The sequence below is a fragment of the Ambystoma mexicanum genome, chromosome 6q, assembly GCF_040938575.1.
Source record: "Ambystoma mexicanum isolate Mex_15411 chromosome 6q, UKY_AmexF1_1, whole genome shotgun sequence".
Lineage (NCBI taxonomy): Eukaryota > Metazoa > Chordata > Amphibia > Caudata > Ambystomatidae > Ambystoma > Ambystoma mexicanum.
Genome location: NC_090937.1, coordinates 79,536,531 through 79,559,937, shown reverse-complemented (window position 1 = coordinate 79,559,937; position 23,407 = coordinate 79,536,531). Strand labels below are relative to the sequence as shown.

General features: G+C 46.9%; 1 protein-coding gene across 2 annotated transcripts in view; it reads left to right on the top strand.

Annotated features, from left to right (window-relative positions):
- UBA6 (ubiquitin like modifier activating enzyme 6) overlaps positions 1-23,407 on the top strand; it is a 1,607,755-nt gene that overhangs the window by 1,302,300 nt on the left and 282,048 nt on the right. For both annotated transcript variants that reach the window (XM_069630498.1, XM_069630497.1), the window contains exon 27: positions 22,454-22,525. In XM_069630498.1, the coding sequence (XP_069486599.1) occupies positions 22,454-22,525 (72 nt within the window). The remainder of the gene's footprint in view (positions 1-22,453; positions 22,526-23,407) is intronic.

Below are 23,407 nucleotides of genomic sequence, written 5' to 3'. Positions count from 1 at the left end.
GTAAAGCCTGTTCCTGATGTTTTTCAAGGGGATGCTCTTCCTGAAGGTGCTTTCCAAGTTTTTGCCTAAGTAGTGACGTGCTGCAATATGGTTCTTGTTGCACACATTTGCCAAGCATTACAGCTTGGCCTTCGGCTGTGGGGCAGATGCGCCCTTTGGTAGGGTTGGCCTCCAGACTTTCTTGGTTTAACTTCCAACCCTCCTTGCATGGCTACTGCTTTGGGAGTCTATCCAGATGAGGAATCTGGGAGAATGTAATTCATTGAAGGAGAAATTGCTTAACCCTAATGTTCTTTCTATGGATTCTTCTCCCACAGATTCCGCATTGCATTCCCCGCATACCCATCTTGGAAGTCCGTAGGGCATAGTCCCAATATCATTTGGCTATAATGCTTCAGTGTGCGATGACATGATGAGCAGAGTGCTACTCTTTAGGCTGCAGTAATTGGCTGGCTATGTTGCTCTGGTTCCTCTGGTTTCGTCTCCAAAGTTCAGATATTGAAGAATGAGGTAAGCAAACAATTGTGGTTTGCTATCATTATTATTGTTGTTTCAATGACTTTCGCCTTTACTGTAAGTTTCCTCTCGCAGGCTAAGCCTGGGGTGAAGAAGGTGAGGAATGGAGTTGGGAGGCATAGTGCTTTTTATACAATGTCCGACATTACGTCCGATTGTGGAATGGCATGGCCGTATATGAGGGTGGAAGGAAACGAATATATCGAGCAGTACTTCGTCCCTTTGGGGTAGAATATTTTCCAAGCAGCTGACGCTGGGCATCTAGCTATCGAGCTGAGGAATCTGTGTAAGAAGAAGTCATAGAAAAGAACATTACAGGAAAGTAATTTCTCTATCTGCTCCCCATGTTAGCCTGTCCTTCCTCCCTAAGGTAGTGTCTGAGTTTCACCTAGCACAGGAAATTCATCTACCTGTCTTTTACCCTGCTCATTCTTCAAAGGAAGAAGAGATGTTATACAGATTAGATGCAAAAAGAACTGAGTTTCTACATAGGTAAGACAAGCCATTTTAGAACGTGTTAAGGATTTCAATCGGGCTACAGACCTTGGTCTTAGCCTAGTATGTAGCGCACAATTGGAATGCTTTCTCTTTATATTCTACGAATTCAATTTGAGATGGGGCACAACCCGTCTCACACCACCTTTTTCAAATACCCCGGGTCACAATAGACCATGAACCAGGCCGGTTGGTGGAAATACAATATTTATTCATTTATTTTTTAAATTCAAAGAAAATCATACACGTTTTAATATTGGACAGCAATCACCAATGGGGTGATAATTACAATGGAAACTGCAGCAATACACTAGGTTAACCTTCTACAAGAACATATACAAAGGACAAATGAATAGGAGCACTGTCAAACTTATAAGGGAATAGGGGTCTCAATCCCCTCTTCCGAACCACAGAAGCCAAATAGATTGACCCCTCCCACCGTGCCTGAAGACTGATATCACAGGAAGCCACGTGGCAGCCAATGGGGGGAAGATGGAGTTAGGGAAAAGGGATGGAGTGACAAAGGAAAGGAGGGGAACATACACAAGCAAATACATACAATACAGCAATATTCCTGAACCTGTACCTCTATTTCCTGAACACCTAACCTGACCTCCTATACCTGTAATGACCTTGTTACATACGAATCATAGGAGCTCTTTAAACTCCACTTTGCACCTCACAGAACATAAGCGGATAACCTAGAACATGGACTTTGAACATAACATAGGGCTTGAACATAACGTAGGACTTGGACAGTTATTTCTTGAACACACATAGATTGGCTTACAAGCTAAATGGCACAAACAAAAGGGTGTCCCTTTTTATGAAGACACGAGACACATGGCCCGTCGGGCACAATGAAGCCACAAACAATGATTTAGGAAAAAAGACACACACGAACATGCCCTTTTACTGTGTGGACCCATGCGTGTTCTTTAAATAGTCTCTATATCTTTATATCTTTCAGTGCCCAGTTTTATCCGTTCAGAGCTTTATAGCATGTTTTCTCCACATGGCGTGTCTAATGCATGGCATGCATCTTAGGGCGTGTTACCTCACACACCCACTACAGCGTTGAAGTAGTCAATTAATAAACAAGTAAGCATATAGCAACTCCAGAATATGAACACTGGGCTCAAAAACACTTAACTGATGGTCCGGATGCCTCACAAGGACATCCGGACCCTGAAGAGCGATGCCCGAAGCTTATGGGAGCCCGCTTCACTGCCGCGGCCCGTGGTTATTCAGCTGTTCGTCACCGTCGCGGCCTGGGGAAGCTCCAAGAGTCCTTCGGCGTCTGAGAATTTCTGCATGCCTGCTCCTAAACTGCCGCCGCTCGTGCTGAAAATCATTAATTACCTGCACCGAGGCATGGGCGGTGGCAAGTTTTAACAGTTGCTCCTAATGAGCAGCTGTTGTAGCGCGCGATAGGAGAACTACACCTTTCCCAAAGCCTCCTGGGAAATGTAGTTTATCGCCTCTTGCAAAGCAAGAAGCGCCGACCTGAAGCTTTCCTCAGATTCCTGACAAGCACTTTTTCTCTTTGTGGAGATTGCGCCTGAGTTAAGATTTCCCCCTGCAATGCCCTCCCAAACCCCTATGAATCGAATTTGGAATGGACAAAAAGAAGCAGCAGGGAGTCAGGGATATTGTGCAGCAAACAGAATCAAAATCCAACCTTCCCTCATAAAATATGAGGCAAAAATCCCTTTGCTATGCCATAAAATGACACTTGGAAATTGACAAATAATGAATGTGCGGTTAAATCTATGAGGCAAATATGATTTTCACAACAGCAGTAAGCTATAAGCACTACCCATTACAAGGCAATGTGTCACAAAGGCATACAATAAAAAAACAAGTTGAAAGTAAGAACACGATGCAGCCAAAATCACACGTTGGAAAGTTGCATTTTTTTTCTCAATTGCCGTTTTATGACACAAACGATTTCTATGAAAAACTGGTGAAATACTCAGATTTGGAATGCGTTTTTTGTGCCGGGGGATAGATGCACCTTACAGGGACAATATAGAAGTGAAAGGAGGGTTGTAGCTGAAGATTTGGATGAGATTTGCAAAATAAAAGGAGGTTCGATTTTGGCAAAGTGAAGTTGTGAAAGAGAAAATCATCTGGGAAAGACAGACAAGTTTTACTTAAGCTAGATTATCAAGGCAGGATTGCGCTGTCCTTGAAACAGGTTAAGTCAGCCGCATTAACCTGCTCCACGCCGCGTTTCTATTTGTGGGGAAATTAATTAAATTATTCCAAATATTGCTAAGGAGTTAAAAAATGGGGTGAATGAAAGAATGGCGCTAAAACTAGGAATCACATGCAAGATAAACAGAGAATTCTGACAGTAGGACAAATTACCAGGGCATGGATAGGATTGCAAGAGTGGAATAAAGACAAAAGGGTCAAGATGAGGTAGGCTATGTGTTTCTATGGGATGGGCAATACTCGCAGTCCACGCTTGAATTTGGGGTTTTGGAACAGTCAACCGGGTTCTGGTCACTGCACAGCATGGGTCACCAGGTAGCAAACATCTGGCCAATTCTGGTCACTGGACAACAAGTACCGCTGGATGGCAGCGGTACAGCAGGCATGCAGCTAGCGGGCAACAAGCTGATCTGGTCTCAGGATGCGCGCCTACCCCCCAAAAAGGGTACCACAGTTTTTCCCCTGGTTAATGGGATTTTAGTGGGATTTTCTGAATCTAGGCCTTGCTGTGATGGGTCAGCTATGCTTGGCCTTGCAGTGGAATCTGGACTCTGGCAAGATGAATCTAGAAGATCAGAAATGCAGGCGCTGGAAATTCCGAAGCGAGGCTCTCTAGAGTTCTGTCAGCCACACTTTATATAAAGCATGGTGACATGTCAGAATTATATGGTATGGTAGGGCAGGCTTAGGCTGAGTACGTTCCTGAATAACTGGATTGGTCAGGGGTGATTGTTACCGCCTTCCTGTCAATTGATTGGACTTTTAGAAACCTGACTTCAGCTTTATGAGGTGGGTTTACTATGCATAGGATTATCCCACAGTTACTTTAGCTAAAATCATTCTTCACATAAATCACACATTTATGCAATTTTGGTATCTTTACAAATTACCTAGGCAGATTACATATTTCACGCTGAGCATGTCAGTCCAACTCTACAGTTTATCAGACTTTGTTTCGCCCTTCTACCAGTTTTTTGCACTTTTTAGTGAGAAATATATTACTTAAACTTCTATTTAGTGAGAAATATATTACTTAAACTTCTATAACTTTAGGTTTGTGTACGTATTACCGTAGGGCATATTTCTGTTAATTTTTAACGTTTCATTATATGTCCTTTCCCCATGATTCACATTTTTCTGGCATTTGTGTCCCATACATGCCATTGACAGCCAAGATATCTTATTTGAAAGCCACGGAAATCACATTTAAACTGTACAACTTTTATATTTCTGAGCTGTCCGGTTATAGAATTAAAAGTCTTAAAAGTTTATTCATCAAATAGTATCTTGAGCCAAATGGGGATGGCCTTTGTTCTTTAACTGGCCCATTTCTTTCTCAGCTACCACCAACTGTCAGTTTCAGCCCAGGGTGGCCATGGGGGTTTCCCAGTTTGATTGAATGTTTATGGTCACTTCCCCCACCTCACACATTGGTGTCCCAGATCTATTGTCTGAAGGTGAAGCAAGCGTGTGACATTTCTTTGTCTTGGTCACAAAGTTTTCAAAGGTGGCAGTTAGCATGCCTGTGTCCCAGAAGTTTATGGTGGCTTCCTTTTTGGGGGAAGGCCTCTGTTTAGGCAGCAGAAAGACCTGTTCTGGAGCTTGCAAAATCCAGCCAATACATTTTAATTCTTTTATTTTCTGTTATTTTGTTCTGAATCGAAAACAAGCCTGTTGAATAAAACATTCCATATATGTTCTCCAGCAAAACCCCCTTCACATTGCTAGGCAAGGATATGTTTTTATTCAACATTGTACTTTTAAAACGGGCATTTTCTTTTGTTTTGCAAAAGCCCATTTTGACACGTGGAGAAAGCTGCTCGGATTTCACTTTTAAATTTGGTTCTTCCATCTGAATTCCCACATTGTTCTGCGGTCATAGTCCGTTCCTTTTATACTTCAATTTGCTTGAAACATCATTGACCCAAATGTCAAGCATTTTCTGCTGCTGAAAGTGAAGTTTCTTTGATTTATCAGATTTGGCTTGCACAGCCTGTCATACAGGGATAAAGCTCTCTTCTGCTAGAGCACAACCTGGATATGGGTGGGCATGGCAGGGCCTTATGGATAAAACAGTGTGATGTGGAATAGATGAAAATAGCGTCAAGGCAGCATCCTTTTCCGTGTAAAATATTCCCTTTTCAATGGGAACATTTTGCAAGCAGCAGAGCAGCGCTGCTTTAATTAGCTTCTTTTGGGTGGACCCAAGAACACACTGGCACCTTTCTCGGTGTGCCCCGTGTTCCAACTCGCCCATTGGTGTTTAGCAAGTTGGGGCAGCCATCCTTTTGTCGCTGCAAAACGCAGTTTTGATGCAATGGTGCTCCAAGGAGGCAGCACAGCCATTTTGCTGTTGAGTGCAGAAGCGCAGCTTGGTTATGGATAGGAATTCTGCTGAGTGGGTCAATGTACCCCACAAATTGTAGATAAACTATTCTTAGGTTGCACTGGCACTAGGATGGGGAAAGCAGTAACCAAGCAAACTATATTTAGGTGGATTGTGCTAACCATTTCAGAATGCTAGAACATAGCGGACAAAACCATCATGGAAGGGCTAAGAGCACACTCTACTAGAAGACTCACAGCATCATTCGTACTACAAAGAGGAGTGCCAACTTTAGACATTTGCCAAGCAGCAACGTTGGTATCTTTGCAATTCTTCACTTAGCATCATTTCGTGGGCACCTTGGATGGCCAGGATGCCTGGTTGGCAGAGCAGTCTTTGAAAATGCTCTAAGATAAAATTGCAAAGGGAATTGCCCTCTTTTCCTCCACTAAGGAAGGCAGCACTGCTTTGGGAGTCTATTTAAGATGATGAATCTGTGGGAGGAGACAATCCGTTAGAAGAAAAAATGATTTACCCCTGGTAATGTTATTTCTGATGGATGTTCCTCCCATGGAATCCTCATCACCCTCCTATCCTTCTCAGTCAAAGAGCTCCTTTGCCATTTTCAAGTGTCTCCTCCTCAGCCATCCTGTTTAGAAGGTTTTACAAGACAACAACATTTTCTTTACAAAAAATTTGAAAATTGAGGTCACAGGCGCTGTACCAGCTATTTGTATTGACGTTGCGTCCGGTCCCAATGCTGAGGACAGTCAAGGGGTTATTGGCGTGGAAGCCGCACAGCACCCACAGAGGCAAAACAAATTCTGAAGTTTGCCACTGATGCAGAATATATCTAAAATGAGGAAACCGTAGGAGGAACATCCATCAGAAAGAACATTACCATGGGTAAGTAATTTGTTCCTATGACTGTTCCCCGTATGGATTCCTCACCGCCCTCCCAACCTGCCCCTGTTGGCAGTTAGCTACTTCACCTTTTGGTTCCACAGTCCTTGAGCGCTTGAGTGCTAGATGAAAAAGGGTGGACGGAGGTCACAGTGCACGGTGCCTTCATATATACTGCCCTGATGTCATATCCGGCACATAGAGACATCAGTCTGACCCATGCTGTGCCCCCTGGTGGCAGAAACATTTCTGAAGGTCAGCTGCACTGTCATATGAATATTGTAGATGAGGAATGAGTCGGACGAACATCCACCAGCAAGAACATTACTGAGAGCTAGTTAATGTGTCCTTTCTGCCAGAAGTCTTTTCAGGATTTTGGATTCCTCAGAAAATCCTGTTGCCCATATTTCCCACTGCTCCTCATCCTTCCAAGGAGAAGAGGTTGCATAGTTGGGACCCAAAAAAAATATAACTTCTATGTGGCCAGGACAGCTCAATTCCTAGAGATGATTAACATTTATTTTCATATCGCCAATTTGTTTGCTGTACTGTTTCTTAGCAGCCCTAATAAACCTTACATAGGGAGAATTTTAAGCAACAACTAGATGTGAAGTATGAGGGCGGAAAAGTGGGAATTTAAGTATTGGGGCGTAATGTGTGTTATTTATGCTGTGGGGACTTCATATTTGGAGTCGAAGTTTAGCGTTCAGTTTGAGAGTCGGTGAGTTGCACTGTGCCCCCAAGTGACTTTTTCTGAGAACAGTTGGTGCTGGAGGATATATTATCTAGATGACGAGTCTGTGGGAGTATTATCATAGAAAAAACATAACTGGCAAGTCGTTTTTCCTTTTCCACTATCTGTACGATTAGTTCATTTGTGCCTGCAGCCCAGACCTGGTGTCAGGACATTTATACCGTATAAGCATCCTGTTGCACATATTTGGCTTTTCCCTGCAGCTCAAGAAGTCCCATGCCCCGCATCCCAGTCCCTATTCTTCCCCATATTGGTCTTAGGCTCCCAATGATCTAGTTGCGAGCAGTCTTCTGATGATGCATATCTTCCATTCCCAGAGGCTAGTCCTGCCCCCCACCTTTTTGTGTCTTCTGTACTTCATGCCATCCTATGTGCTGGTGATTCCAGAAGCTTGGTTGCACATGAGGTCACTCCAGCGACTATTTCGATTTTAGTGTTATCAATTACAGGGAGACGCGTTGGACCTCTTGCTGGTCTCTGACAAGGTGTTATCGAGGTCTTGTGTGGTGGACCCTGTGAAACAACTTTTCAATGGATTGCTTTGCTCCCACAGATTCCTCATCAGATAAATATCCCTTCCAGAGTTAGCTGCTCGGAAAACATTTCGACAGGGGGGCGCGGCTTACCTCAACTCGGCCATCAATCCCTCTTGAATCGATGCAGCAGTCGTCGACTCAGGACGTGACGTAGGTCGTCGTACATATTCTTTATATGCTAGAGCTGGATACTGTCAGAATAGTCCTGATTGCCTTACTCTGCTCTGTGCAGGGCAAGGCTGTGCTGGTCTTGAAGGCCTTGCACTACCTCAGCTAACAGGGTGGTGTGGGAGTCATTTCCTCTGTGCAGGGAAGCAATGAGACCAGTGACTCTAACCTTCATACTTGGTGTATGAGAGGCTAAAAGTATAAGGAGTGGGACTTGTCTCCTGGTTACATGCTGCATGTGCTCCTTTGTGTTCTGAAGCCTGTCATCAAGTCTATGAATGACTACAGGTGGTGTAGATTCTCATCTTGTTGTCTGGGGGAGAGGTATGGACCCTTTGTTCTGTCCAACTTCCTCTGTACTGGGGCTCCTGCTTTCTTTGGCCTGGACTGGCCTGCCGATTGGCACAGTGTAGGGCACCTGGCCGTATTTTGGTCTTTAAAAGGTCTGCTGAGCAAGGCTGTTTCTTAACAGTTCTCATTTGTGGGGGTTATGCAACCATTTTGCATCATCCCAGTTTGTTCCTGCATGGTATTTTAATTTAGTTTTGGCTTTCCTTAAGGGAACTCTGGGTTCCTCGGCCAGGCCAGGCCAGCCCTTGTGTTCATGTTCATTGGGACTACTCGCCCGCAAGGCGATTTTCCAGGTAGCAGTCACTTCCACAATATAAGTGAGTGAGCTCTAGGGATGGTCTTTTAAAGTCCATACTTTTGGTGTGCTCGAAGCAGAAGATGACTTTGAAAGTAAGACCATGCTTCCTGCCTAACGTTGAATCATATTTTCATCCCTCTCAAATGATCCATCTTCCTGTGTTACTCCTTGTTGGGTAGTTTTACTAAAGGTAAAACTCTGAGGCTTGTGGAATCTGCTTCGATCACATGCTGTGCATAGGCCGACATCAAGTGGAAGCTGCAGAGTATTATAGTTGGTTTTTGGAAACTCGAAAATAGGCGTCGACACAGGCGTGCCAGTAATACTATCCCTAGTGTGATGTCCACTGTACCCATGATCCCTCACGCGTGTAGGACCCTCAGATTGCTTCCGACAAGTATGGCGGAAAAAAACATTGTGCAGAGTTCCCTGACTTTAAGCCATTTTGCTAAAAATCAATATTAATTTCCCCGTTCTTTCACTCCCACGTCGAAGACATCGAACATCGATGTCGGTCCGAAGAACAAACAACCGTCGAGAGCTGCACGACGGACTTTGGGCCTCGGAAGGCCTCTGGCCTCGGCCCAGGCCTCATCAACTTTTGACGCTGTAGATAATGCAGGCCGGCTCATAGCAGAGAGCACTGTTATTAAGAGGCACACTTGGCTAAAACAGTCGGGGTTTAAACCCGAGACCCAGGCAACCCTCATTGACATGACGGTGGAACCGAATGTCTTGTTTGGCAAAGCGGTAGAGGACGCACGGAAAACTGCCAAAGACGAGTATGATACTCTAAAGTCCCTGGGATAATTGCCAAATAAGCCCACTAATCAAAGAGGGGATAGTAATTTTCGCCGCTCACGCGGACAAAATTCCCACAGGGGCTCCAATTATACACAGGGACAGGGTAAATCATGGGGTGGCAACCAGCAGACTACCCAACAAGGTAACAAGAGGGGCCGTGGTAGAGGCAGCCCTGGCAGAGGCAGTACGCCTCCCGCAAAGCAGTGACGTACCGCTCAGGGTCCCTTCCCACGCATCCCCAGTAGAGGGGCGCATTTCCAACTTCACCCAAGCATGGGAAGCGATCACATCGGACAGATGGGTGCTGTCCACAGTGTCCGCAGGATACTGCATCGAACTGCTAGAGCGCCCCCGCAATCCCCCTCCTCGACAAAAGATACATTCACTGGACCACCAGAAGATTTCCTCGAGGAAATCGTCCATCTTCTCGCAAAGGACGCGATAGAACTCGTCCGGGGCAACCAGGTAAAGAAGGGTATCTATTCAACTTACTTCCTTGTGCCAAAAAAAGATTTGACTGTGCGCCCAGTATTAGACTTACGCCCTGCAAACAAGTATGTCAAGCCCCAAAAATTTCGCATGACTACTCTCCAAGAAGTAATCCCCCTCCTAAAAAGGAGGGATTACATGGCAACATTGGACATGAAAGATGCCTAGTTTCATATTTCCATGTTCCCAGCGCACAGAAGATTCTTGCGTTTCAAGGTGGACAATAAGCACTACCAGTCAAGGTGCTGCCCTCGGTATAGCCTCGGATCCAAGGGTATTCACCAAGGTACTGGCGGTGGCGGCGGCACACCTACGCAGGGAGGCAATCCCAGTGTACCCTTACCTGGATGACTGAATCATCACGGGGGAGACCCCAGTAATTTGCAGATCAAACATACAAAGAACGATTGGCCTCCTCTTCGAATTGGGTTTCTCTATCAACGTGAAAAAATCAAGCCTGGTGCCAAGCACCTCCAAGCAGTTCCTAGGAGCTGTACTAAACACTCTAGAGGTTTTGGCCTTTCCATCAGAGGAAAGAATTCGGAATCTACTACTGCAAATTCCTCTTTACCAGCCCGGTCGCCAGATAAGGCAAAAAAAAAATGGCATCATGTATTTACTTGGTCCCCCAAGCGTGCAAGAATGGTTGGCGAAACAGTGGTCTCAGGCAAGTGGTCAGTGGGACGATCTAGTAGTCATTTCGCCAACACTTGCACAAAGTCTTCACTGGTGGACAAGAGAGAACCAGTCAAAGAGGAAACCCTTTTTTACGATCCGGAGTTACAAGCTGTAGTCACTACAGACGCCTCCCTGTCAGGGTGGGGAGCACTCCTCCTCCACCACACAGCTCAGGGTCTCTGGTCTCACACAGTGGCCAAGAATCATATCAATCTGCTAGAACTCCTGGCAGTCTTCAGAGCGCTTCGAGGGTTCGAACCCCACCTGTTGAACCTGTCAGTACAGATCCTAGCAGACAGTACAACAGCAATGTTTTACATAAACAAATAGGGAGGGACTTGTTTGCAAAATCTGTCCAGGCTTGCCCAGAAAATTTGGACATGGGCACTCAGACGGAACATTTACCTGTCATCTCAACATGTTCCAGGGGATCTCAATTCTCTAGCAGACGCTTTAAGCAGAGATCCCCTCCCAGAAGAACACAAATGGTGTCTACACAGAGAAATCGTGGAAAACATCTTCTCACAGTGGGGTTTCCTCACTATAGACCTATTCGCCACAAGCGAAAACAGGCAATGCCCAGGATTCGCATCCAGGTTCTCTCAGCCATACTCCAAGGATGAACTGGTCAGGGATGTTTGCCTATGCTTTTCCACCAACCCCTCTCATGAGGAAGGTGGTCAACAAGATGCACAGGGAATCGATAACGCTCACCCTAGTTGCTCCCATGTGGGCGAGGCAACCGTGGCTCCCACACCTATGCAGACTAGCAGTGTGCGAACCCATCAGACTCCCGTGCACAACTTACTATCCCAGCACCAAGGTCAAACAGTGTATCCTCAACCCAGCTCAATGAACTTGGCAGCATGGCTCCTGAAGTCATAGAGTTTGGGCATCTCAACTTACCACAGAGGTGCATTGACATCCTAAAAGAATCTGCGAAACCAAACACGAGGCACTTTTATTTTGATAAATGGAAGAGATTCGTTATCTGTGCCAGAATAAGCAGATCAACCCGGTTGATTGCACTCCTTCCAATATTGTCACCTACATGCTCCACCTGCTGGATGCAGGGTTGGTATTTAAGTCACTCAAGGTACACCTGGCGGCGCTGTCAGCCTACACCACCTCCCATAACAAGGTTTTTGTGGTAGAAAGTACCAGTGGTTAAAGCCTTCATGGAATGGGTAAAGAGACTCCACCCTCCTATTTCTAACCCACCACCAGGATGGGACCTTAATGTGGTGCTTGCTAAACTCGTGGGCCCACCCTTTGAACCCATGCATAAAGCCAGTCTCAAACACCTTACCTATAAAAGTGCCTTCTTAGTAGCCATTACATCCATAAGAAGGGTCAGTGAAATTCAGGCTCTGTCAGTGCAGGATCCTTTATTTACTGTTCATAAGGATAAACTGGTTCTACGAACACACCATAGGTTCTCACCTAAGTTCATTTCAAAATTCCACGTTAACCAGTCCATTGAGCTTCTGGCCTTCTTCCAAGAACCCAAAAGCTCTTCTGAGGTGAAACTACACACACTAGATGTGCGAAGAGCGCTCCTCTACTGTGTAGACAAGACCAGGCCGCTAAGGAAAACAGACCAACTGTTTGTCTCAGTAGCTACAGGCAGAGAGGGAGATTGCGTCTCTAAAGGTGCCATCTCCAAGTGGATAGTCAATTGTATCCAGCTATGTTACTCCCTTTCTGAAAGAACTCTGCCTTTTACACCAAGAGCCCACTCTACAAGAGGCACTGGGGCCACTCTGGGACAAGCGGTTCCAAGACACCTGTTTGCTCATGACCCTTCTCAAATCCCACCTCCTTCTTCTAACACTGCTCGCTAATCTATGCACAGCATGTGATCTAAGCAGATTCCACAAGCTTCAGAAGGGATACGTTGCTCGCCGTAATCGTATTTCTGATGCTTGTATCTGCTTAGATTCACATGTGCCCGCCCTTCCTCCCCTCTGAGAGAAGGCGCATGGAGGCTTGTAGTCTTATCTATCTGCTTGGATAATCTGTACTCACGCTACCTCATGTCAGAAAAAATACAATCTGAGGGTCCTACACGCGTGAGGGATTATGGGTACAGTGGAGTCACACTAGGGATAGTATTACTGGCACGCCCTGTGTCGACGCCCATTTTCGAGTTTCGAAAAACAAACTGTAATACTCTTCAGCTTCCACTAGATGTCGGCCTATGCACAGCATGTGAATCTAAGCAGATACAAGCATTAGAAATACGATTACGGTGAGTAATGTATCATATATATATATATATATATATATATATATATATATATATATATATATATATATATATATATATGCAGTGTTCACTCCAAAACAATTCAGGCAAGTAAAAACAGTTCAAGGATTCAGCTCCGTAGGTGAAAATCGGCACGACCTTTTGTTTATAAAATAGAATTAGTGGCATCATTGAAAAGGTTCTGTAGCGTGGATGAAGGGCGCAGGCTTGGTTAGATAGTTTAGTGAGTTTTTCTTTGATACAATTCAGTTGTGCCTGCTCATTGATATTTTTGTTGATTTGGACTCCAAGATAAACTGTTGAGTCGACTGTTTTGAGAGGTTGCTTGTCCAATGACCAAGTGAATCCTTTTTTTGGTTTTGGATCCTCGAGCCGACTGCATTATTAGGACCATAGATTTTTTCACATTGACCTTCAAGTGATTTTTACTTAAATAGGTCTTGAATTCCACCATTCGTCTTTGTAGACCTATTGGGGTTTGGTCTATAAATACGACATCATCCACATATAAGATCCATGAGATAGCTATTTACATTAGATATTTGCTGTAGCAAACCCATTTCAAATAGTAGACATTTAGATGATAATCGGGTAAGTACAAGAGTAGTTCCAGGTTAGCAAATCATACATTAACCAACACTTAATTAATTAGCAATACTGGTAGGTTAACAACTCTAGGAAAGTCTTATCTTTAGAAGTCTAGCCCTATCTGGGGAGTGTGTGTCTCAAAAGGTCAGATGGGGCACTGGGGGACCAGTGACCCTTTGGCGGCAGAACAAAGGAAGACCGACGCTGTCAATGTTGTCAAATGGCAGAAGAAGCATGCTAGTAACAAGTAAGTAATGGAATTGAAATCAAACGGTTTAGGTGGACTAAGCAGGCCACCTAAAGGATTTTAGGCCTTAGGATGGGTGTCCTTGGGTGCGGGAGAACACGGTTGGGTCGTCCACCCCAATGTGACTCAACAAGGTCATGAGCGAAAAGCAACACAACACTGCCCAGCTAAGTACCCAGGAGTGAGACAGTACCTTCCATGTTGAAGAAAAACGATGTCACCAGCAGGCCCCCCACCCCTCCTGAAGACGACAGCTCTGGTTTGGGTCTCTGGCCTTGGCAGCGAGGAGGAAAAACTTTTGACAGGAGCAGACGGTCAGACTCGATCACAGGGATCCCCAGCAGACGATCTTCGCAGCACTTGGTTGTGAGGGCTCGACACAGGCTTTATAGCAGCTACTGTTGTCACCTGGCAGACTTTCTTCCTTCTCTTGGTCCTTGATTCTTCTGAGGGGACTTCTACGATTAGAATGGATTCTCGGAAGATGCCCTTAAGTTTGCAGCTGGAACCGCGCTCAATGAGATGACGTACTGCAGCACTGCCAGAGCTTCCAAGGTATTCTAGTTTTGCAGGCCTGGAAGGTCACATACTTCATGGGATAGATCAAACTGCAGATGTCCTCAAGACTGGGTAGGCCTACCAGTCCAAGGCAGGAAGTAGTCTGGTCTGCTTCTTCCCTGTCACACAGAGGATAGGGCTGCAGCAGCAGCTGTCACTGTCTGCTTTGGCGGTCGCTGGGGCTAGCTGTAGACATACTCTTCTTTTTTCTTCCAGTGATAGACTCTGGCTTCAGCATCAAAAACTTTGTCTTTTATGCAGGAACCCTGCCAATCAGCATTCAAACTTTGGGTAATGGTGGTCTCAAGGAGACAGCCATGTACCCACTTAGAACTGGATCCAAGCAGACACAATGGAGGACAAAGACTTGGGTTTAGTTGTCGTCCTAGCTTCCTATCATCCCAGACACACTGGCACCTCCAGTTCCCAATGGGAGCCAGTCGAAGGAGTGAGCAGGAATTCCTTGCTATTGTGAGTTGGCGAAAAAAGACAGGCACCATTTAAGATAAAGATAAATGATGACCCATTTGTCCTTTACCGCCGCTTGCGACTGCAGCCTGGGTGTAAATATCATGAAAAGTCGGTAGAAAATATCCACTGGCACCAGTCGCTCAGATAGACTTGCCAATGTAACTAGAAAGTTACAGGAGATGTGAGAATTGGCATACCATGTATCCCCACATAAGGTAAAACAAAAGAGTTGATGGCTGGAAGGTTTAGAATAAATCTTGACCTCTGGCATTGCTCTGGGCAACCCTCCAGACCATCGTTCTTCGCCTGCCAAGCCATTACAAAAGGGGAAAAACCATGTGCAAATCAGGCTTGGTCCCACCCCCAAAGGGGTAGTCCAGCCCGAACTGCTAAGTCACATCCCTTTTGCACGAGACCACAAGCATCCCCAGACATGTTTCAGCCTTGTTGGGCGTCATCAGTGAGGAGTAGCTTGGGTCTCTAGGCCCAGCAGCCAAGGGACCCACGTCTAGGCATACCCTTCCCACTCGGGGTGACAATAGCAAAACAAAAGAGTTGATGGCTGGAAGGTTTAGAATAAATCTTGACCTCTGGCATTGCTCTGGGCAACCCTCCAGACCATCGTTCTTCGCCTGCCAAGCCATTACAAAAGGGGAAAAACCATGTGCAAATCAGGCTTGGTCCCACCCCCAAAGGGGTAGTCCAGCCCGAACTGCTAAGTCACATCCCTTTTGCACGAGACCACAAGCATCCCCAGACATGTTTCAGCCTTGTTGGGCGTCATCAGTGAGGAGTAGCTTGGGTCTCTATTTTTATTCTTTTTCTCAACAATAAAGAAAAAGAAAAACAAGAGGCATTACAGCAAATCAAACCTCATGTGTGGCGTTAAATAGAAAATGGTGTAATTTCCTGGATCAAACCAACTGTTCTAACAGATTCACATTGTAGCCTTCAATATTCATATCTGATTTATCCATCTGATACATGCCCCCATGACCTTCTGTGTAATCCCACATGTGCATAACAGAACCTGGTCCTAGGACTTCAACTTATTAACACACTTCAATCAAAAATCACTGCATGCGCCTGCCCAACCCGCCCTCCGCCATGCCCCCCCCCCTACGCCGACACACCCGCCACCTCCTAACACCATATCATGTTTTGGTGCTCCCAATACTGGGCCACTCTGAGTACCTCAAGGGGGCATGTCGCCTGAGTGGGTAAACATTGCCTGGGTCAAGGCATTCCAGGCTGCAACATCAGTGCTAACTTCCTACTGACCTCTATACACCGGCCAGTGCCAAACCACTGTCTCGTCCTCCGCCCATTTCCTCAAGTCTCCCCACCAGGCCTTTATTCAGGGACCCCCAGCAGACTTCCACGCTAGCGCAATCCTGCCCTTGGCCATTACACAGATAAGGTATTTCATCCTGGTGAGGGGCACCTCTACTCTTCTACGGGGGTACATTCCCAGCAAGCACGCTTTGGGCGGCCAATCATTCATGGCAATCCCACGCTTCACCATGCTAGCTGTGATGTGCTGCCAAAACACCCTAATCACCGGACATGACCAACACATGTCCAACATGCCTGCTGCATCACTTGCGCATCTGGGGCACTTCTGCTTTCCTGCCCCCGGGAACTGTTAAATTGTGTGCAGGGTCATATATGCTCTGCGTGTGACATATAGATTGTCAATTTAAATCTGGCATTCCTGGACTCCTTCCATGTGCCTAAGTACTCTAGCTCACTCCCCTTCAGTGAATTCCCACTCAAAGTCCTCCTTCCATTTGGCCCGTGCCCTAAGTTCCTTTGTCTTGAATGTGCCAAGTAGCATTTTATAGATCCTGTAGACCACATGAATGCCACATCAGATAGGTTGTAAACAGAATACAATACTGTGCCCTCCGCCCCTGAAGTCTGGCCATCTTGCCTCTACTACCCAGATTACCATGAGGTATGTTAGGAAATGACTGCTAGGGATGTCGTACCTTTCAGTCAATTCAGGGAAACCAATCAACTCTCTGTCATTGAAAAAGTCCCCCAAGGTGATTATCCCATTGGGCTCCCAGTGGAGTCTAGAGCTAGAGATCTCGCTTTGGTTTCTCCCACCTGTCACTGCCAGGGGCATGTTGGCAGACTTTGGGCCCGGCCTGCGCAAAAGCTTTCAGATTCTGTGCCATATCTTCCACCCCTGTGCTAATAGCATGGGGCTTCTACGCAGGCTGGTATCCCTCACCCAGAGTACTTCCCTCAAATAATAGGGCCTGACCTCTTCCTGCAATAGGCCTGCATCCAGCGAGACTCTATCTGCCAGCCAGGTCATAACAAACTGTATCTGCCCTGCGAAGTAGTAGGAGTCAAAACGCATCCACTTTATTCCTCCATCCTCATAATCTCTGCATAATGTGTCCAGCGATATTCTGCACCTCTTGCCCCCCAAATAAACCCCCTGGTTTTGGAGTCATCGTTACGGAAAAACAGTTTAGGAATGTCATGGGGTATGTTCACAAAGTGGTACAGCAGATGCGGCAACACCACCATCTTGAGTAGTGCCACTCTAACCATCATCGACAGGGGCAGCTTCTGCCAAAACTCCATGGATTTCTCAATCCCCTGGTATGCCCATAGCGTGTTCATCTCATGCTCCTTGTTGGGGTCATGATGTACATATACTTCCTAAGTACTGAAAAGTATCCACAGCCCACTCTAGCTCCAAGTTCGGCAGATGCTGTTGCTTCACCCCTACCAGACCTGCCTATGGGAACAGCCTTGACCTTGCTTTACTTATAGTTGTCAGAAAGACTTGTAAAGCCCTCCAGAACCTCAAGTATGTGTGATAAGTTGGTCTTCAGGATTTGTATCTAGAGCAATATGTCATGCGCATATAGCGAGACCACGTGCATGCAAGTCCCCACTGGTATGCCTGCTTTTGCAAAGTCCGCTCGGAGGAATGTTGCAAGGGGCTACAGGGTCAGGATGAACAACATGGGAGAAAACGGACACCCTTGCTTGGTTCCCTTGCGCAAGTCCCACTAATCTGAGGCCTGGCTCCCATCTGTACTCAGTCTGTCGGCCCTGTATATATCAGTTTTACCCACTGCAACAATTGCTGGCCCACCCCGAAACTCTGCAAGACAGCATGCAGCCAGTCCAATCGCATGTAGTCGAACGCTTTAATTGCCTCAAATGAAGCCACAGCATAATCTAACTCTACACAATGAGTCTTCTCTATTACCTGATGGAACCTACACAGGTTCCAAGCTGTGTTTCTGCCTGAAACATACCCTGTTTGGTCAGGGTGTATAAGGGCTCTGATCACATTCTGTAATCTGTTCGTCAGGAGCGCCATAGGGATTTTACAGTCCTGGGTGATCATTGAGGCCGGTCTATATGAACCACACTCCACCGGTAACTTATTGGGCTTAAGTATCGGTACTATGATGGACTACTGGCTAGCAGGCAGCCGACTCACCTCAAATGCCTCCTCGAGCATCTGTAGGAGTTTGGGTGCAAGCTTGTTCACTTAGTCTTTTGTACAATTCTGCCTGGAGGCCGTCTGTTCCCAGAGTTTTATCCGAAGGCAGCAAGAGTTATGACTGCCTTTGATTCATCTGCAGTAAGCTGGGTGTCAAGCATCTCGACCTGCTCGTGTTCCAAATGGGGCAGCCTAATCTGCACCAGGGCATCCTCTATGTCCCTTGCGCAGCCCTCTGAGCCTGTGCCGTAAAGCTGCTGGTAAAATCTACTAAAGAATTGGTTACACTCACTCTAGGCCCGCCCTTCCATCCTGCACTCACATTTGATAGAGCTAATCATGTCGTCCTCCTCCTTTGCGTGACCAGTCCTCTCCCTGGTTTATCACCACTTTTGCGAAGCTTCTCCATATATGTAGCATAATCATATTTGCCCATTCGCTTCCAATCAGATATGCATGCCTACCGGAGCTCGATCAGCTGCCTCTCCTATCCTGCAGTTCTGCCTTCCCCGTTTTCCAGTTCTTCGATCTTCGACTCTGTTCTGTAGATGCTGTTTAACATGTCTCTCCTTATACCACCCATTTTGCCAATGGCCTTGCCACTCATCACCACCTTGAATGTTTTCCACAGGGTCCCTGCGCTGTCCACACTACCAGCATTAAGAGCAAAAAACTCATTGATCTTGTCCCCCACAGGCACTCTGAATGGCTCAACGAGCAGGCCTTCCACCCTTTGTTTCCAAGTGGGGACTGGGTGCCCATGCGCAGTTGTTTGCCACATCGCGACCAATGGCGTGTGGTCCGAGCGGACCATTGCTTTATATTCTGTTGCTACAAATTCCCCCTGGGATTCTGTGCCTGTGAACATGTAGTCAATACGCCTGTACACCCTGTGCATGCTAGAATAGTGGGAGTAGCCCCTTGTATCCCCATGCAGCTACCGCCAAATGTGTCCCAGCCCCAGCTCCCGCAGCAGGGTGCCTAGTATCTTCACTGGTCGTACTAGCCTCCCATTCTTAACATCCGACCTGTCTAGCCTAGGGTCTAAGATGCAATTGAAGTCTCATCCCCATATTCACAAGGCCCCCCCTGCATGGTGCCAGTCTAGAGTACAAGGACTTTAAAAAGCAGGTAGCATACTGATTGGGGGCATACGTGTTTGATACAAACCTCTGATTGTTCCAAGAACCCATGCACGGTAACCATTCTGCCCTCATTGTCACACTTATATTCAAGCAACCAGAAGGGTACCAACAGGTCCTCCATGTGTGCGCGCGCCTCTGTCGTATGCTGAGTAGGCAGATCCATACGCGTGTCCCTCTCACTTCCTAATAATCATGGCCTGCCTGGCAGCAGTGAGATGCTTCTTCAGTGCTAGGTGGACTCCCTTCCCGTACCGGCATGTGTACACGCTGTTCCGCTTAATGAAGTTGTTTAGTCCCTTTACGTCCCAGTAGACAATCTGAATGTTACTCATCCCGGTTATGCGGTCTCCTTTCCCCCAGGAGGCCAACTCGCCACGCTGCGTTACCACCTCCCCCAACCGTTTGGCACTCACACCCTTTCTGCATCAGGTGCCAATCAAACAGTGCTCACCCCGCAGTTCCACCCCTTTCCCCCCGCTTCTCCCCAGTGCGAACAGCAGGCATGTGGGTACGGTGTGGCAGCACCCCGATCACGGCAACAGGGCAATGAGCATGCAACTAAAGCCAACAATAAACGTATAAACGTAACCCAACCCCCTAACATCCCCAACAGTTTCCCAACAGCCAGTGGCACATTCAGGCAGAGCTGCGTCTCAGTCAACTGGCTCTCCACCTCCTAGTTCAACATTTCTGCATGCAGCGGCTAGCTACAAATAGTCTGTACCCCTAAATAGTCAGAATAGAAAGGGACAAAAGAGAGAAAAGGGGTGGAAGGAAAGGAAATGGGGGCTGGTGGGTGCAGCCCATGCACTGTGGCCGCCCTCTCTACAGTGGCAGTGTCTCCCATGTGCCTCCTCGTCCTCCCTCTGTGTCTCTCTTCCCTGTTCCCACTATTCAAAAAGTTAATTGATGCCCCACAACTTGTTGTCTCGGGCTGAAGCCCCCTAGTGCTTCCACTGTCCATACAGGTCACCGTATCAGGTCTCCCACAGAGCGGGGCTACCCCCACCGTGTCCATCCAGACATGTGCCCAGTCTGTGCTGTCGAAGAAGTACAAGGTGCGATTGTGGAGAACCTTGAGCCTTGCTGGATAGATCATGTATCTGAGGCCCTCTTGCAAAAGTGTCTCTGTGGTGGAGTCAAACAGTGCCCTCTGTTTCTAAACTTTCAGCGTGTAGTTCAGATACAAAGCCAGCTTCGCTGACCCCCCTTTGATGACCCCATCCTGTCTGGAGAATGCAAGCATTGTCTCCATGTCTCTGTAGTTTAGAATTTTGGTGCTCGGGGGCGCAGCCGGCTGTGTGGCATAGCCCTCCTCCAGAGATGTGCAGCCTGCCTTCCCCTTGCATGCAAAGGCCCCCATGCTGGTCTGTCTGATCTTCGCCCTGCGTTGTTTGTCCAGCATGTAATCTGGAGGGTGTCAGAGTTGGCGCTCTAGTGAGCAGCAGTTGTACACCCAGTCATGCACCTGCTGCAGGTTTTCAGTGCATCCTCTTTCACGCGGCCTGTACAGCTGTGAGAACACCCCCTGTGTACATATGGGCTGTCAACATTCTGCGCTGCGCTTGCTCTCACCACTGCAATGCACAGCATACTCGGCTACCGTTAGCAGGGCTTCCTAGGAGTCCAGGGGCAGATCACGCTCAGCTCGGTGACTCCAATAGGGCCGCAAAGCCTGTACTCCTGTGTTCAGCGCTCTTCACTCTGTCTCCCTGTGCAGCCGTACAGCACTGCCTGCACCCAATCTTCTTCCTAACACTTCAAAAAAAGGTAGCAGGCGCTCCTCTCTTCCTAACACTGTGGCGCTCTGCTCTCCAGCCTCGCGGTGCGGCCCTGGTGCTCCCGCTGCCAGCCCCCACAAAGTGCCTTGCCGGCAGGCCTTCACTCTTCCTCCCGCTTCCACCTGCAATGATGCGGTCTAGTCTCTGTCTTTTCTGCCCGCAACTCCCACATGCTGATCGGCTGCCTGTACCTCCGGGCTGTGGCTGCAGCGCTCTCCTCGGTTGTGATCACCGCAGATAACCATCTTCCCCCGATGTCTCCAGCGGGTCTGGCACAATCTCCTACAGCACTCTCAGCATCCTTGGGACCCCCAGGGCAGCTAGTGCAATGTTCTCCCTCTCGTGTGCCTGTCGGCTTGAGGCTGCTCTACTCAGAACCGCGGATGCTACGCTGACAGGCGCCGCCTCTCGAGCCGTTCTTGCACACTGCGCCGCAGTCACCGCTATTTTCTTCAGTTTCAGTCATTGAACTAATGGCCTGGCTGCCACCTATGCCGTTTGGGGGCACGGGGCAGGGGTTTCCCCTCTTTGGATATTGTCAGTTATCTGCGTCTGCTTTCCTGCACATGTTTTGCCAAACATTACTGCCTGTATTCCATGTCAGGGCTGGACTCCCTGGTGAGGTTGGTGCTTTGTTACTCTCCTCCAGTTTCTGTAGTGCTATGGGAGTCTGTCTTAGATTATCAATCTGTGGGAGGATGGAATTCTTTAAAAAAACAAATCACTTACCGTTCTGTAATGTTCTCTCTGATGTGTTCTGCCCTCCCAACCTGCCCTTCTTGGTGGTTGGCTGGTACAGCTCATCTGTTTTGTGGCACCTAAGCTGCTGAGTGCTGAGGTCAGTGGGCACAGTGACTCCATATATACTTGTCCTAATGTCATATCTGGCATCTCAGCGGGTCCTCCATTTTCTCTTCCTGCACCCCACTCTTTCCGTCCATGCCTCTTTCCAACCCTGGCCAAACACTTCCCTAGATTTACCTTTGTTCTGCAGTTTCCCCACGACTAACATTATCCCTTATCTAAGTAGTAGGCCACCATCTTAGGTTGAGTACAATTTTCCAAAGGGAATCGGGTATGAGAGACCTGTGTGGCCCCTTTTCTCTTAAAGAAAATGGTATTGTCACCCCAGTGCGAGTCCTGGGTTTCTGAAAGCATTAAATCCTGGGTCGGAGAGGGGGTGGGGTGAGGCGGATCTGAGTTGGAGCAAGGCTCAGAGGGCGGGAAGGGGGGGGCGTAGTCGGGCTGGGGAGAGGGCTGGCTTGAGCTGGTGAACCGTCAATTCTCATGTCCGCCCCCCAACTAGAGAGTTAATGCTACGTTAAATATCAAATGTTTTAAAATTCCTAAATGCTAATGAACTTTATCTTTTGTACAGGACATTTCTGAAGAAGTTGTATTGAAGATTCTGTCGGAAGTAAAAGTTCAAGAATTTACACCATCTAACAAAGTATGTAGAAGATTTAATAAAAAATCCACTTATTTTATCAGTTTGTTGTGCAGGCATTTAGTTCGACTGAAACAATGGTTGTGGCAAATGTCTGAAGAATGCTACATAGACTATGAAAAATAGGGCTCGAAGGCTCTTGAGCCATGCTAGTATTACTGTTTTCTCTAGCTCAAGTATTTTCTTCTGCCATGGGAATCTCAACATGGCATTCTAGGCTGATTTTGGTTGCTGAAGTGAATGTTGGCCCATGGAAAAATGAATTAATTACTTTTTATCATGCCTGTCAATGTAGTTATCCCTTGCTTTATATTCCGTTCTTGTTAGAAAGAAACGTTTAGTCAATTCTCTGCTTGATACAACGCTTGCTTCGCTGCGGTCAGTTTGGAAAGTGGGGGCCAGGGGGGGTTGATTTGTACGGAGGGGCTGCCAATGATTGTTGTTGAACCGAAGATTGATTTTTGTAATAAGTCTGGTTGAACACGTTCTTGAGTTATGGGCTGCTGATAAGTGGGTGCTGTCGCACAGGAATTAAGTGAGTACATAAATAGATTCTAGCTCCCTAGACTGTAAAGGTGGTATTTACAAGGGCTTTCATGGTAGAGGAATGCTGCACAGAGTAAATAGTCAGTAGTGAAGATCATATGAGTCCTGCATTCAGAACGTCCACACATTTGTTATTTAAAGTATACAGAGTTGTGGCGAGTTAGACATAGGAGACGGACAAGAAGACATTGTTCAAACTCCGAAGTTTTATTAAGGGAAAGAATGCCTCGCCTATTCCTCCAACTATGATGGTGGTTTTCCCTAAGCTTCAAAGAAAATAAAATGGTTCTTCTCCAGCATGGGGTCTGGCATGGATTCACATGCTCATGAATATTCCCT